The 17262-nt window shown below is 34.6% G+C and overlaps 1 protein-coding gene across 2 annotated transcripts in view; it reads left to right on the top strand.

The window, feature by feature from the left end:
• KIFAP3 (kinesin associated protein 3) overlaps positions 1-17262 on the top strand; it is a 166361-nt gene that overhangs the window by 18175 nt on the left and 130924 nt on the right. For both annotated transcript variants that reach the window (XM_032636471.1, XM_032636472.1), the window contains exons 3-5: positions 2663-2817; positions 5829-5884; positions 6439-6580. In XM_032636471.1, coding sequence (XP_032492362.1) covers positions 2663-2817; positions 5829-5884; positions 6439-6580 — 353 coding nt within the window. The remainder of the gene's footprint in view (positions 1-2662; positions 2818-5828; positions 5885-6438; positions 6581-17262) is intronic.

Below are 17262 nucleotides of genomic sequence, written 5' to 3'. Positions count from 1 at the left end.
TCACGGGCCTAGTTGCTCCGCGGCATGTGGGATCCTCCCAGACCAGGGCTCGAACCTGTGTCCCCTGCATTAGCAGGCAGATTCTCAAACACTGTGCCACCAGGGAAGCCGAATATGGGCATTTTTTGGTATGAGTTTTTGGTATTACTGATAGGCATGGGCTGCCTAATGAAGGGGGCCTATTTTTTTATTTTAGAAATAATCAGTAAACATACAGCTGACATTTTCTAAAAATTCTAGTCCTACATACATTTTCTTTGTCTCTTTTAACAAGGGAAGGATTTAGGAGAGAGATGTACACACTAACAGAAGAGAATCTTTCTGTTACTTGGTTGGAAAGAAGATGATGAATCAGATTGCTAATATATATATTGGTAGAAAATAAATCTAAAAAAAGCTAGAAAAAATCTGCTTTATTAAATCAAGATACTACTGCACACCTATTAAAATGTGTAAAGTCTAAAACACTGATAGCACCAGATGCTGGTGAGGATGTAGAGCAACAGGAACCCATTCATTGCTGGTGGAAATACAAAATGGTACAACTACTTTGGAAGTCATTTTGGCAGTTTCTTACAAAGCTAAACATACACTTACCATATGATCCAACAGTTGTGCTCCTAGATATTAACCCAAATGAGTTGAAAATGTATTTCCACACAGAAACCTACACATGAATGTTTATAGCAGCTTTATTTATAACTGTCAACAATTGTAAGTAACCAAGATATCCTTCAGTAGGCAAATGGGTAAACAAACTGTGTTGCATCCATATAGTCAAGTACTATTCAGCACTAAAAAGAAATCAACCATCAAGCTATGAAAAGACACAGAGGAACCTAAATGAATATTGCTAAATGAAAGAAGCCAGACTGGAAAAGCTATATACTGTATGATCCCAACTGTATGACCATCTAGAATAGGCAAAACTAAAGTAAAAATAGATTAGACGTTGTCAGGAGTTCGGGGGTGGGAGGGGAGAATATGTGGTGCACAGGGCATTCTTAGGGTAGCAAAACTATTTTGTATGCTACTTTAATGGTGGATACATGAAATTATGCATCTGTCCAAGTGCACAGAACTATACAATACAAAAAGTGAACCCCAATGTAAACTTAGACTTTAGTTAATAATATATCAATAGTGATTCATCAATTGTGACAAAGTTACCACACTATCACAAGATGATAATAATAGAAGAAACTGTACTGGGGGAGGGTAGTGGGGACATATATGGTAACTTTGTACTTTCAGCACAGATTTTCTGTAAACCTAAAACTGCTCCAAAAAAAACGAGTAGGAAAATTTCAAAAATACATGTTTATAGAATTTCTGTTGTGCTTCTTCTCAATCAGATTTATGGAAACTCAAGATTTCCCAGTTCCTTGTTAAAATTAAACGTGGAGATGTCTTTTGAGAGTTTTTCTCTGAATAGACTTTCCTTTATATCTCTGCTTTCTGATGGGCAGCTAAAGTTATACAAAAATATTCAACAGTTTAAAAGATTTAAAAGGTAGGAACTTAAACAGCCAAATAAATTAGAGAAAAATTAAAATAAAGGGACAGAGTATTGCTAGGGTTCTTGTTACAGACATTAGAAGCCACTCTAGAAAATTCAAGCATAAAAGGAATTTATTAAAGTCTATTAGGTAGCTTATAGATCCCAAGAGGACCAGATTCGAGGATGACTATAAAGCTGTGAACAGTATTCAAATCACTTTACTAGACTTGTTTCAGGAGAGATTATCTGTATCTGAATAATGATTTCATAGATGCTAAGTGCAGGACATTTTTCTGAGGTCTCTGTCCCTGTTGCCTCTAATACCTTGAGTGTCTCCAAAAATTGGCCATCTTCACTAAGAAGTATTTCAACATAGTGGCTACTTTCTTATGTTTCTCTTTTTGAATCTAAGCTTTGCATGAATGCATCTGTTTTGCAAGAATCTTTTGCCACCAGTTTGAGTCTTCACCCTGAACCTAATTTTATGTCCTTATAGCTTTCTTTGGTGCCATGAATCCACGTAAATTGGTCGTTGTTTCCAGATTTTGAACAACCTTTTCTTATTGACCTTCCAGTGAATCTCCTGGATTAAATTAAAAAGGAGGGAGAACCTGTTTTGTCTTTCTTTTTAATGTACTAGCAGGTATAACTATATTTATTTGTTCCCCAGCATTACTCATATAGATCTTAAAATGCATCCTACTTTTTTTTCTTGTGTCTTCTATATAATTTCCATCAGAACAACCAAATCCGAATATATTAATATTGTCTTGCCCCTAACTGAAAAGAAAATGACTGTGAATATGGTCAAGAAAATGATTCATTTTTGGCAGTATGGATTTTCACATCTAATAATAATTTAAAACTTTATGTGATATCAGAAAGACTTTAAAAACAAGCTCTCTGGATATGCTATCCTGCCTAGAAGAGTCAGATGTAGATTTTACCATTCCTTTTGTTATCTTATTTGTCCAGCTCAAGGAAAATCATTGCTTTGCATTTTTTTCTAAGCCTAATTATATCTAATACTTTATTATATTTTACTAAAAGAGATTATGTTAGGTACACTTAAATGTTTTGTAAATTATTTAAAAGAAGTATTGTTTAAGTTATCACTTATTTTAATAATACCTGAGTTGGAAAATTCTGATATGCCTGCAGCATTCGTCTTAAGAGTCTCAATGCCAACACAGATATAACTTCCCTGGCACGAAAGGTGGTTGAAGAATGTAAACTCATTCATCCCTCAAAGCTAAATGAGGTAGAACAGCTGTTGTACTATCTCCAGAACCGCCGTGATTCAGTGTCAGGAAAAGGTAAGCAGAAGAATTCCTAACTTTTAATGTAAAACCAGAGTTGTTTGACTATAGTTTGTACTTTTGATATTTGAATGGTGAGTTTTCTTTTGCCAGTGCTCTAAGTAAGTGAATGAAATAATAAAGAAACATACTAGTTTCCTACATGCCAGGCTTTATGTTAGATGCTTCCAAAATGATCTATTTCATACTGTGTGTGTACACATGTGCTGAAATAAAGAGTAAAAAGGCAAATTCCATATTGATTCTAGAATAATAAAAGGAGAAGATTGGGAGCAGAAAACCTGTTTTCTCTACGCCAGCAACTAGATTTATATTTTCTAAAGTTTTTATTGACATTTAATTGATAATTTGGATTTCTTATTTAAATGTTAAAATATATGTCATATGCATAAGTTTTGTGAATCTTTGTTAGGAAGACATTACCTTTTCATTCCTAAACGTCTTTGTTGTTACCATTCTTCTATCTTTAATTACTTCATAAAAGAACCAAGCCATTAAAATATTAGAGCTAAGCAGTTGATTATTTATAGAAGACATTTTCGAATAATCCAAACCCAAAACAAAATGAGAGTACAGACATTTGAATGGAAAGTCATCTCAGATTATTCAATGGTTAGTTATTCCATTTCATAGTATTTATTAAGTTTAACATATATCTCTCTTTTATCATTGGTGAATTCTAAAATATGGTACCCTTGAAATAACTTATACTTAAGTTTTGATTGTATTAAATAGAAAAATGAAAGAGAAAATTCATTTGGACTTTTTTCAGATTAACCAGTCTTCCCATCCACAGCAAATAAAATGCCTTGTGCCTAATATATACGTTTATTAATTGGCACTGTATATAGTATCTAACACACTTTATATGATCAATATATATGTGTTGAATGAATTGAATAGCTGTGAATTTATTTAAAAGCAAAAATGAACATTTTGAATTTGATTGTTTCCAACTACATAGCTGGCACTCAGTGTATCCCTATTAATTATTAATAATAAGTGCTATAAGGAAAATATTATCAAAAATTTTATTAACTATTTTTTGATACAATATTCCTGTTAACAGTGTTACTAAATGATGAGAGATAGCTTCAATAAGTAAGTGAGAAAAATAAATGCTATGCTCCTTTAAGATGTGAGTGTACTTATTGTAGGTTGTACAATATAGTTAAAACTGATCTTTCCTAATGTTAAATTAATATAATTCCGAGGGCATTTGTAATAAAATATCTTTAAACAAATGAAAACCCTTTCACTGAGTTTTCAGAGTAAATCAGTCTTCTTACCTCCTTCCCCAGAAATTAGAGGAATATGAGGAAATTTTCATGTTATCATAAGTAGATAAATTAATTCAAATCAGTATGTTTCTCTATATGGATATTAATGTTTGGAGGCATATATGAAATGCTATACCATAGTATATGTACACTTATTTTTTATTTTTCTGCGGTACGCGGGCCAGTCACTGGTGTGGGCTCTCCTGTTGCGGAGCACAGGCTCCAGATGCGCAGGCTCAGCGACCATGGCTCACAGGCCCAGCCACTCTGCGGCATGTGGGATCTTCCCAGACCGGGGCACAAACCCTTGTCCCCTGCATCGGCAGGCGGACTGTCAACCACTGCACCACCAGCAAAGCCCTGTACACTTATTTTTAAAAACTATTCCATTTTCCTTCTTTTTTACTTGATATTCACTATTTCAAAGCCAGAAACCTAGCCCTAAAAGTGGTTGAAATAAAACAATAATAGTTATTTGATTATGTGATTCTTTACCATAAGTATTTTTTTTCTTTGCTTAATTAAAATCACTGTCATAGTAAATTATCTGTTTGAGGAAAAATCTAGCTGTTAAGAAAACATAACTTTGGGCTTCCCTGGTGGCGCAGTGGTTGAGAATCTGCCTGCTAATGCAGGGGACACGGGTTCGAGCCCTGGTCTGGGAGGATCCCACATGCCGCGGAGCAACTGGGCCCGTGAGCCACAACCACTGAGCCTGCGCGTCTGGAGCCTGTGCTCTGCAACAAGAGAGGCTGCGATAGTCAGAGGCCCGCGCACCGCGATGAAGAGTGGCCCCCGCTTGCCACAATTAGAGAAAGCCCTCACACAGAAACAAAGACGCAACACAGCAAAAATAAATCAATTAAAAAAAAAAATAACCACTTTAAAAAAAAAAAAAGAAGACATAACTTTGTCCATAACAGCTACCTTCCTCTGAAAACAATCAGGGCTAATTCCTATTATATGTAAAACATTTGCTAATTATAGAATCAAAAATTTGATACTACTTGAACTTATTTTAATGTACATTCATTGCTTAGGTTTTTGACTTAGATCAGAGCAGTGAAGCATTTTTGATAATTTTTTTTTACAAAATGAAGTTCTGCTATGAATCAAATAATTCAACATAAAAAATGACTCAAAGTTGTGTTCAGCACCTTTGAATACCTCTTTAATTCATTTGGGAACAAGTGAGGATTAAATTAACACAAATATTAAACATTTGCCTTTTAATTTATGATCCTAATTTTGTTTAAAAAATCAGCAACTGTATTTTAGCTTTTTAACTTTATCCAAGTTATTTCTTTTCCTTTGTTAATTTTTATTTTAGTTTTATATTACTCAACTCATGAGTTTTTCTTTGCCTTACTGATTTTCCTATTCTTAAATGTGAATTAGGAAAAGAAAGAAAACTCAAAATGGAGTATTTTGCTTCTTGTTGGCAAGTCTGGCTATTTACATACCTAAAATGTTAGCCAAAGAGGAAGTTTAAATTGCTACCTGACATAACTTATTATTTATAGATTTTATTATACTCTCCGTGATATCCTTATTAGAACAAATGCATTATAGATGAGCATTTTTTATACATTGGAAAAAAGGTTATCTCATAAATTATCCATTTGAAGATCCCCAACTTAGCTAGAATTAAACTCAGCTGCTGAAAATAAAAATTACCCAGAAACCTAAAAACATTGCTCTTCTCATAAGAAAAAAATCTTTTTACAGAAAAAAAAGAAAAATCAAGCAAGCCTAAAGATCCACCTCCTTTTGAAGGAATGGAGGTAAGACTGTATTTTTATCTAATAGAGAATTGATTCTAAGGTATTGCTTTTTACCATCAATAATTCATACAATCACATTAAACAAATGTGGAATTTTAAAAAATGGTTGAACTTAAACTACCTGAAAAAGGTAGAAAATCAGTATTTAATAAAGGCAAAAATTATTGGATGTCTTTTAGACATAATTTATTTTGATAACTAAGTTGTGAAATGTTTTAAATATTCTTATTCTATGTTTTAAAGTATGTTTAATTTATTATGGTAGATACTATTTTGAATTACATTTAAGATACTTTATCAATATAAATAGGCCAGTTTTAGAGTTTATATACATCCCATTTTATCATATGGTTTATGACTACTTTCACTCAGGAGTCCTATCACCCAAAGGTCTAATTTCCCCCTCTACAAAAAGATGGCAACTGTTAAGTCCTTTGAAAACTTGTCTCTTACTATCAAGGGCAGTTTATTGATCACAGAATACCATTCCTTTGACATTGGCTCTGTTGAGCATTATTCTTTTAGAGTACTTCCTTCCTCTTCCTTTGTTTCAGATTGATGAAGTTGCTAACATTAATGACATGGATGAGTACATTGAGTTATTATATGAAGATATTCCTGACAAGGTTCGGGGTTCTGCTTTGATCCTACAGCTTGCTCGAAATCCTGATAACTTGGAAGAACTACTATTGAATGGTAGAATTTATAGACTTGAATTTATAGACTTATCTATAAATATTTAAAGTAGAATTATTATTGTGAAATATGATTTTTAAATTTATTATCATAGAGGGGTAAGCCAAAATTATTATATCAAGCTTAGGAATGCACTTATTTTCCAGCTCTTTATTACTTTCCTTCTTACTCAAATTTCTTAACATGTGGGCATAACATTTAAATATTCTCTGGAGGACTCACTAATAATTTAAACCAGAAAAGTAAAGCATTAATGGTACTGAATCTTTTCTTTCTTCTATTCTGGAAGACTTTTTATTTTTTCTTCTATTCTGGAAGACTTTTTATTCTTTCAATTAGGATACAATATCAGACTTTTGACATTTGCACATGTATGTATATGCTTTTATTAAATTACAGTTCCAATATTAGTTTTCTTTTAATAGCACAGCCAAAAATAGTAATCTTTTAAATTTCATTTAGATTGATTTTGATACCAAGTATTTGCTTTCTTTTCATTAGAAGTGCTGGGTAATAAAATGGAGATATAATGCTCTTAAAACCTTTTTTCTCAGTAATACCACTGTAGAATACCACTATAGAATTATTATGATTTTCTGATTACACTTTTGCCAAAAATAAAATATGGAAGATATTGTTATGATTTCCATCATATGTGAAGGAATGTGATGGAAATCATATCAACACTTTGTAGCATGGAAAATATATCCAGAGATCTTTCCAGAGAGTCATAGGATATTACCAATATTCCAGTTAGGAAATTTGTACATTTTAAGTATTTTCTAAATTATACAACTCATATATTAATATATTCTTTTTAAAGAATTAGAGTATTACAGATAAAACCCCCTTTGACCATTAGTCTATAATCTGTTAGGAGTTTGGAGTGCATTCTTCCAGATCTTTTCCATATATTTATACATATATATATAGGGTTTTTTCCTGTATTAAAGAATAGAGTATTACCTTATATGAATTTTTATGTTAATTATATCACACCTCTTACTTGGCAATTTTTTCTCCAGGTAGTAATGGTTCAAGATTATATGCATATAGATACATACAATGTAATTAGTTTTGAACTACTTTTGATTATTGTATTTTATGAAGTTATGCATATTCTTTAGCCATTCCCCTTTTGATGGTCATTTGGTTGTTTCCAAAGTTTTCAGTAGGGAACTTTAGTGAACATCTTTGTTCATATCTTATATACACAGGCAAGGGTTTTTTAAGTGTGTGTACACAGAAACAAAGGTCATACAGAAATGCAGGTCATAATTTCTTAGGGATATTTCTGAATTGTCCTCCAAAGTGGTTGTACCACTGTCTCTCCAGACCAATGGAATATGAAGGCTATAAAACTTAAACATTTTTGCCACTGCATTGTTGGTAATAAATAATATCTCTTTGTTTTAAGTTGTATTTGCCTGATTAATTAATTTGATCTTTTTCTTATGTCACTAGACTTCTGGAATTCCTACCCTGTGAAGTTCGAATTTATATATACATGTGAATATATGTATATTTACATATGAGTATACATCCTTTTTCTTTTATATATATGTATTATATATACAGTCATCCCTTGATATCCATGGGGGATTGGTTCTGAGGCCTGCCAAGGATACCAAAATCTGCAGATGCTCAAGTCCCGTAGTTAGTCCTCCATATCCTTACATCTGCGGATGCAACCAACCACGGATCTTGTACAGTTGACCCTTAAACAACATGAGTTTGAACTGCCTGGGTCTACTTATGCACACATAAGTTTAAACCCATGTTCAAGTATAAATGGGCCTGTGCAGTTCAGACCCATGTTGTTCAAGGGTCAACTATACATCCTTTTTCTTTTATGTACTTAGAAATAGTTTTTTTTAGTCTGTCTTTTTTTGTGTGTGTGTGACATATCTTTTTCCATTCTTTTACTTTCACCCTATTTGTGTCTTTGAATCTGAAGTGTTTCTGTTGTAGAATGCATACAGTTGGATCATATTTTTTTAATACATTCAAATAATCTACCTTTTGATTGGCGTGTTTATTCTATTTACCGTTAACATAATTACTCATAAAGGATTGTCATCTAACACTTTGTGTTTTCTGTATGTCTTTTATCTTTTTTTGTTCTTCTGTTTCTCCATTACTGCCTTCTTTTGTGTGAAATATTGTCTAGTATACCATTTTAATTCTTTCATTGTTCCTTTACTGTGTTTTCCTGAATTATTTTCTAAGTGGTTACCCTAGGATTACAGATACCATCTTAAATTTTAAAAATCTAGTTTAAGTTAATGCCAACATAATTTTAACAATATACAAAAACTTTCCTTCAGTATACCTCTATTCTCACCCCATACCTTTATACTATTATTTCGTACATATTACATCTGCATACATTATCAGCCTATCAGCAAGTAATATAATTATTGATGTATGCATTTTAAAATCAGATAGAATAAGATAATACAATAAAAAATATGTTTATAATGTCTTTTATATTGATATATAGAGTTACCTTTACTGGTGCTCTTTTTTTCTCTGTTTGGATTTAAGTTACTCTCTAGTGTCCTTGCATTTCAGCCTGATGGAATCCCTTTAGTATCTCTCATAGAAAAGGTCTACTAGCAACAAATTCTCTAAGTTTTTGTTTACCTAGGAATAACTTTTCTTCTGTTTAAAGGGTAGTTTTGCTGGATATAGAATTACTGGTTGACAGTCTTTTTCTTTTACAATTTGAATATGTCATCCCACTGGCTTCATGTCTGCATGGTTTCTGATGTGAAACCAACTGTTAACCTTATTGAGGACCATGTGTACATGTTGAACTGATTTTCTCTTGCTACTTTCAACATTTGCTTTACCTTTGGCTTTTGCCAGTTTGACTTATGATGTGTTTAGGTGGTCATATCTTTGAGTTTATCTTGCTTGGAATTTGTGGAGCTTCTTGGATATGTCGATTAATGTTTTTAATCAAGTTTAGGAAGTTTGGACCATTATTTTGTTAAATATTTATTTAGCTCCTTCCTCTCTATCCTTTCCCCTTGGGATCCCCGTGTTAGTAAGCTTGTTGATATCATATAGATCTTTGAAGCTCTATTTGTTTCTTTCTGTTCCTCAGACTGGATAATCTTAATTAACCTGCCTTTACATTTGTTGATTTTTTTTCTAATTCACATCTGCTGTTAGGACCATCTAATGAATTTTTCATTTCAGAAATCATACTTGGAACTTCAGAATATCTATTTGGTTCATTTTGTATAATTTGTATCTCCTTATTGATATTCTTTGTTTGGTGAGATATAATTCTCATACCTTCTCATATTTTCCTTTAATTCTTTAAACATCATTTCCTTTAGTTGTTTAAATATATTTACAGTAACTTCACATAATTTAAAATCTTTGTCTCATAAGTTCAAAATGTGAGCTTCCTCATGGACAGTTTCTATTGAATGCTGTGTTTTCTGAGTATGGGATATACTGTCCTGTTTCTTTGCATGTGTTGTATTTTTTGTTGTTGTTGAAATAATATTGGGGCAACTCTGGAAATCAGATTTCCACTCCTTTCCGGACTTGTTATATTTGCTGTTTATTTGTTTAATGAGTTCCCTGGATTAATTAATTACTGTAAAGTCTGTATTCTTTGTCTCTGCAGTCACTGAAGCCTCTGCTCAGTTAGTTTAGTGGTAACTGATTAGATAGAGATTTCTTTAAATGCCTGGCACATAGTTTCCCAGCCTTTGCTGAGGGGCTGTGGGTGTGTACATGTGGGTGGGAGGATGTCTTCAGTGCTCAAGGAAGTAGTTTACAAGCCTTAGCCTTCAATTGCTGCTTGAACATTGCCTCAAGGTTGGCCAGAGACGAGAGATTAGGCTCTTTTAGGTCTTTCTCTGGTATGTGCACATTCCTACATGTGTGCCGGGCCTTCTGGAGTCCCAGGAATGTGTTGGAGTCTTTCAAAGACCCAGTGAATATCTCATTTCCCAGTTTTTCCTTTTAAAGTGTTTTGGTCAGCCTCTTGTTACCTCAAGTTGGCTAGGCTGCTGCTGCACATAGCTGCAGTGTTGCTGCTGGTAGTTTTCAGCAAATGCCCTGGGTCTAAGGCTGTTTGTAAGAGCAATCTCTGAGTCAGGTCAAATAAAGCCAAACCATGGGAATGGAGCTTTTCAGCAAGTATCCTGATGGATAAGATATTGACAGTTCACTGGAGTGGGAATTTGGGGGAGCACCACACTGTTCTACTTCCTCCAGCTGTTGCTGGGGTACTGTTTTTCACAGATATCATGGTTGTGATACTGTTGGTTTTCAAAGTTTCCACAAACTTGCACAGAGGGGATGGATTAGGGCAAGTTGAAATGCCACAGAGCTCACTGTTCTTACCAAGTCAGCCATATTTCTTAAATAAACACTTCTTGAGTTTTTACAAAACTAGTTTCCAGAGTTCTAAAAGAGTTTATTTTGAAAAAATTTACCAGTATTATATTTGCTTATGGAAGAGTGGATTTTTGCAAGTCCTTACTCTGCTCTTCCTAAAGTCCTTGCCCCTGGAATTCATTTTTGTTGAAAGTGACAGGTAGAGATGTAATTTTATTTTTTTCCACATTGTATAGCCAGTTATTCCAACTTAGTTATTTTTTTGTTAACATCTTTATTGGAGTATAATTGCTTTACAATGGTGTGTTAGTTTCTGCTTTATAACAAAGTGAATCAGCTATACATATACGTACATCTCCATATCTCCTCCCTCTTGCATCTCCCTCCCACTCTTCCTATGCCACCTCTCTAGGTGGTCACAAAGCACTGAGCTGATCTCCCTGTGCTATGTGGCTGCTTCCCACTAGCTATCTATTTTACAGCTGGTAGTGTATATATGTCCATGCCACTCTCTCACTTGGTCCCACCTTACCCTTCCCCCTCCCCATGTCCTCAAGTCCATTCTCTACGTCTGCGTCTTTATTCCTGTCCTGCCCCTAGGTTCTTCAGAACCACTTTTTTCTTTTTTTTTTTTTTTTTAGATTCCATATATGTTAGCATACAGTATTTCTTTTTCTGATTTACTTCACTCTGTATGACAGACTCTAGGTCCATCCACCTAACTACAAGTAACTCAATTTTGTTTCTTCTTATGGCTGAGTAATATTCCATTGTATATATGTGTCACATCTTCTTTATCCATTCATCTGTCGATGAACACTTAGGTTGCTTCCATGTCCTGGCTATTGTAAATAGAGCTGAAATGAACATTGTGGTACATGACACTTTTTGAATTATGGTTTTCTCAGGGTGTATGCCCAGTAGTGGGATTGCTGGGTCATATGGTAGTTCTATTTTTAGTTTTCTAAGGAACCTTCATACTGTTCTCCATAGTGGCTATATCAATTTACATTCCCACCAAAAGTGCAAGAGGGTTCCCTTTTTTCCACACCCTCTCCAGCATGTATTGTTTGTAGATTTTTTGATGATGGCCATTCTGACTTGTGTGAGGTGATACCTCATTGTAGTTTTGATTTGCATTTCTCTAATGATTAGTGATGTTGAGCATTCTTTCATGTGTTTGTTGGCAATCTGTATATCTTCTTTGGAGAAATGTCTGTTTAGGTCTTCTGCCCATTTTTGGATTGGGTTGTTTGTTGTTTTTGATATTGAGCTGCATAAGCTGCTTGTAAATTTCAGAGATTAATCCTTTGTCAGTTGCTTCATTTGCAAATATTTTCTCCCATTCTGAGGGTTGCCTTTTTGTCTTGTTTATGATTTCCGTTGCTGTGCAAAAGCTTTGAAGTTTCATTAGGTCCCATTTGTTTATTTTTGTTTTTATTTCCATTTCTCTCGGAGATGGGTCAAAAAGGATCTTGCTGTGATTTATGTCATAGAGTGTTCTCTATGTTTTCCTTTACGACTTTTATGGTGTCTGGCCTTGCATTTAGGTCTTTAATCCATTTTGAGTTTATTTTTGTGTATGGTGTTAGGGAGTGTTCTAATTTCATTCTTTTACATGTAGCTGTCCAGTTTTCCCAGCATCACTTATCAAAGAGGCTGTCTTCTCTCCATTGTATATTCTTGCCTCCTTTATCAAAAATAAGCTGACCATATGTGCGTGGGTTTGTTTCTGGGCTTTCTATCCTGTTCGTTGATCTATATTTCTGTTTTTATGCCAGTACCATACTCTCTTGATTACTGTAGCTTCGTAGTATAGTTTGAAGTCCAGGAGCCTGATTCCTCCAGCTCCATTTTTCTTTCTCAAGATTGCTTTGGCTATTCGGGGTCTTTTGTGTTTCCATACAAATTGTGAAAATTTTTGTTCTAGTTCTGTGAAAAATGCCATTGGTAGTTTGATAGGGATTGCATTGAATCTGTAGATTGCTTTGGGTAGTATAGTCATTTTCACAATGTTGACTCTTCCAACCCAAGAACAGGGTATATGTCTCCATCTGTTTGTATCATCTTTAATTTCTTTCATCAGTGTCTTATAGTTTTCTGCATACAGGTCTTTTGTCTCCTTAGCTAGGTTTATTTCTAGGTATTTTATTCTTTTTGTTGCAATGGTAAATGGGAATGTTTCCTTCATTTCTCTTTCAGATTTTTCATTCTTAGAGTATAGGAATGCAAGACATTTCTGTGTACTATTTTTGTATCCTGCTACTTTACCAGATTCATTGATTAGCTCTAGTAGTTGTCTAATAGCATCTTTAGGATTCTCTATGTATAGTATCATGTCATCTGCAAACAGTGACAGCTTTACTTCTTCTTTTCCAATTTGGATTCCTTTTATTTCTTTTTCTTCTCTGATTCCTCTGGCTAAAACTTCTAAAACTATGTTGAATAATACTGGTGAGAGTGGCCAACCTTGTCTTGTTCCTGATCTTAGAGCAAATGGTTTCAGTTTTTCACCATTGAGAACGATGTTGGCTGTGGGTTTGTCATATATGGCCTTTACTGTGCTGAGGTAAGTTCCCTCTGTGCCTACTTTCTGGAGGGATTTTATCATAAATGGGTGTTGAATTTTGTCGAAAGATTTTCTGCATCTATTGAGAGGACCATATGGTTTTTCTCCTTCAGTTTGTTAATATGGTGTATCACATTGATTGATTTGCATATATTAAAGAATCCTTGCATTCCTGGGATAAACCCCAGTTGGTCACGGTATATGATCCTTTTAATGTGCTGTTGGATTCTGTCCGCTAGTATTTTGTGGAGGATTTTTGCATCTATTTTCATCAGTGATATTGGCCTGTAGTTTTCTTTCTTTGTGATATCTTTATCTGGTTTTGGTATCCGGGTGATGGTGGCATTGTAGAATGAGATTGGGAGTGTTCCTCCCTCTGCTATATTTTGGAAGAGTTTGAGGATAGGTGTTAGGTCTTGTCTAAACGTTTGATAGAATTCACCTGTGAAGCCCTCTGGTCCTGGGCTTTTGTTTGCTGGAAGAGTTTTAATCACAGTCTCAATTTCAGTGCTTGTGATTGGTCTGTTTATATTTTCTGTTTCTTCCTGGTTCAGTCTTGGAAGGTTGTGCTTTTCTAAGAATTTGTCCGTTTCTTCCAGGTTGTCCATTTTATTGGCATAGAGTTGCTTGAAGTAATCTCTCATGATCCTTTGTATTTCTGCAGTGTCAGTTGTTACTTCTCCTTTTTCATTTATAATTCTATTGATTTGAGTCTTCTCCCTTTTTTTCTTGATGAGTCTGGCTATTGGTTTATCAATTTTGTTTATCTTCTCAAAGAAACAGCTTTTATTTTTATTGATCTTTGCTATTGTTTCCTTCATTTTTTTTCCCTTTAGTTCTGATCTGATCTTTATGATTTCTTTTCTTCTTCTAACTTTGGGTTTTTTTCTTGTTCTTCTTCTTTCTCTAATTGCTTTAGGTGTAAGAGTAGGTTGTTTATTTGAGGTGTTTCTTGTTTCTTGAGGTAGGATTGTATTGCTATAAATTTCCCTCTTAGAACTGCTTTTGCTGCATCCCTTAGGTTTTGGGCCATTGTGTTTTCATTGTCATTTGTTTCTAGGTATTTTTGATTTCCTCTTTGATTTCTTCATTGATCTCTTGGTCATTAAGTAGTGTATTGTTTAGCCTCCATGTGTTTGTATTTTTTACAGATTTTTTCCTGTAATTGATATCTACTCTTATAGTGTTGTGGTTGGAAAAGATACTTGATATGATTTCAGTTTTCTTAAGTTTACCAAGTCTTGATTTGTGACCCAAGATATGATCTATCCTGGAGAATGTTCTGTGTGTGCACTTGAGGAGAAAGTGTATTCTGTTATTTTGGTTGGAATGTCCTGTAAATATCAATTAAGTCCATCTTGTTTAAAGTATCATTTAAAGCTTGTGTTTCCTTATATATTATTTTCATTTTGGATGATCTGTCCATTGGTGAAAGTGGGGTGTAAAGTCCCCTAGTATTATTGTGTTACTGTCGATTTCCCCTTTTATGGCTGTTAACATTTGCCTTATGTATTGAGGTGCTCCTATGTTGGGTGCATAAATATTTACAATTGTTATATCTTCTTCTGGGATTGATCCCTTGATCATTATGTAGTGTCCTTCTTTGTCTCTTGTAATAGTCTTTATTTTAAAGTCTATTTTGTCTGATATGAGAATTGCTGCTCCAGCTTTCTTTCGGTTTCCATTTGCATGGAATATCTTTTTACATCCCCTCACTTTCAGTCTGTATGTGTCCCTTGGTCTGATGTGGGTCTCTTGTAGACAGCATATATACAGGTCTTGTTTTTGTATCCATTCAGCCAGTCTATGTCTTTTGGCTGGAGCATTTAATCCATTTACATTTAAGGTAGTTATCGATATGTATGTTCCTATTAACATTTTCTTAATTGTTTTGGGTTTGTTTTTGTAGGCCTTTTCCTTCTCTTGTGTTTCCTGCCTAGAGAAGTTCCTTTAGCATTTGTGGTAAAACTGGTTTGGTGGTGCTGAATTCTCTTAGCTTTTGCTTGTCTATAAAGTTTTTAATTTCTCCGTTGAATCTGAATGAGATCCTTGCTGGGTGGAGTAATCTTGGGTGTAGGTTTTTCCCTTTCATCACTTTAAATATGGCCTGCCAGTCCCTTCTGGCTTGCAGAGTTTCTGCTGAAAGAGCAGCTGTTAACCTTATGGGGATTCCCTTGTTTGTTATTTGTTGTTTTTCCCTTGCTGCTTTTAATATTTTTTCTTTGTATTTCATTTTTGGTAGTTTGATTAATATGTGTCCTGGCGTGTTTCTCCTTGGATTTATCCTGTATGGGACTCTCTGTGCTTCCTGGACTTGATTAACTAATTCCTTTCCCATATTAGGGAAGTTTTCAACTCTAATTTATTCAAATATTTTCTCAGAACCTTTCTTTTTCTCTTCTTCTTCTTGGACCCCTATAATTCGAATGTTGGTGCATTTAATGTTGTCCCAGAGGTCTCTGAGACTGTGCTCAATTATTTTCATTCTTTTTTTTATTCTCCTCTGCAATAGTTATTTCCACTATCTTATCTTCCAGGTCACTTATCCATTCTTCTACCTCAGTTATTCTGGTACTCATTCCTTCTAGAGAATTTTTAATTTCCTTTATTGTGTTGTTCATCATTGTTTGTTTGCTCTTTTGTTCTTCTAGGTCCTTGTTAAACATTTCTTGTATTTTCTCCATTCTATTTCCAAGATTTTAGATCATCTTTACTATCATTATTCTGAATTCTTTTTCAGGTAGACTGCCTATTTCCTCTTCTTTTCTTTGGCCTGGTGGGTTTTTACCTTGCTCCTTCATCTGCTGTGTGGTTCTCTATCTTCTCATTTTGCTTAACTTACTGTGTTTGGGGTCTCCTTTTCGCAGGTTGCAGGTTTGTAGTTCCTTTTGTTTTTGGTGTCCACCCCGAGTAGCTAAGGTTGGTTTAGTGGGTTGTGTAGGCTTCCTGGTGGAGGGGATTAGTGCCTGTGTTCTGGTGGATCAGGCTGGATCTTGTCTTTCTGGTGGGCAGGACCGTGTCTGGTGGTGTGTTTTGGGGTGTCTGTGACCTTATTATGATTTTAGGCAGCCTCACTGCTAATGGGTGGGGTTGTGTTCCTGTCTTGTTAGTTGTTTGGCATAGGGTGTCCATCACTGTTGCTTGCTGGTCATTGAGTGGAGCTGGGTCTTAGCGTTGAGATGGAGATCTCTGGGAGAGCTTTTGCCATTTGATATTACGTGGAGTTCTCTGGTGGTCCAGTGTCCTGAACTCAGCTCTCTCACCTCAGTGTTACAGGCCTGACACCTGGCTGGAGCACTGAGACCCTGTCAGCCACACGGCCCTTTTCAGAAGAAAAGGGACAAAAAAGAAAGAAAGAAAGAAAAAAATAAAATAACGTTATTAAATAAAAAAGAATTATTAAAAGTAAAAGAATTAAAAAGTAATAAAAAGAAAGAAAAAGGAAGGAAAGAAAGAAGAGAGTAGCCAAATCAGAAAACAAATCCACCAATGATAACAAGCACTGAAAACTATACTAAAAAATAAACCAAAATGGACAGACAGAACCATAGGGCAAATGGTAAAAGCAAAGCTCTACAGACAAAATCATACAAAGAAGCATACATGTACACACTCACAAAAAGAGAAAGAGGAAAAAAATATATATATCGTTGCTCCCAAAGTCCACCGCCTCAATTTTGGGATGATTCGTTGTCTACTCAGGTATTCCACAGATGCAGGGTACATCAAGTTGATTGTGGAGATTTAA

This window comes from Phocoena sinus, chromosome 1, assembly GCF_008692025.1.
Source record: "Phocoena sinus isolate mPhoSin1 chromosome 1, mPhoSin1.pri, whole genome shotgun sequence".
NCBI lineage: Eukaryota > Metazoa > Chordata > Mammalia > Artiodactyla > Phocoenidae > Phocoena > Phocoena sinus.
The sequence above is the reverse complement of the archived record's forward strand: the minus strand, read 5'-3'. Positions and strand labels throughout refer to the sequence as shown.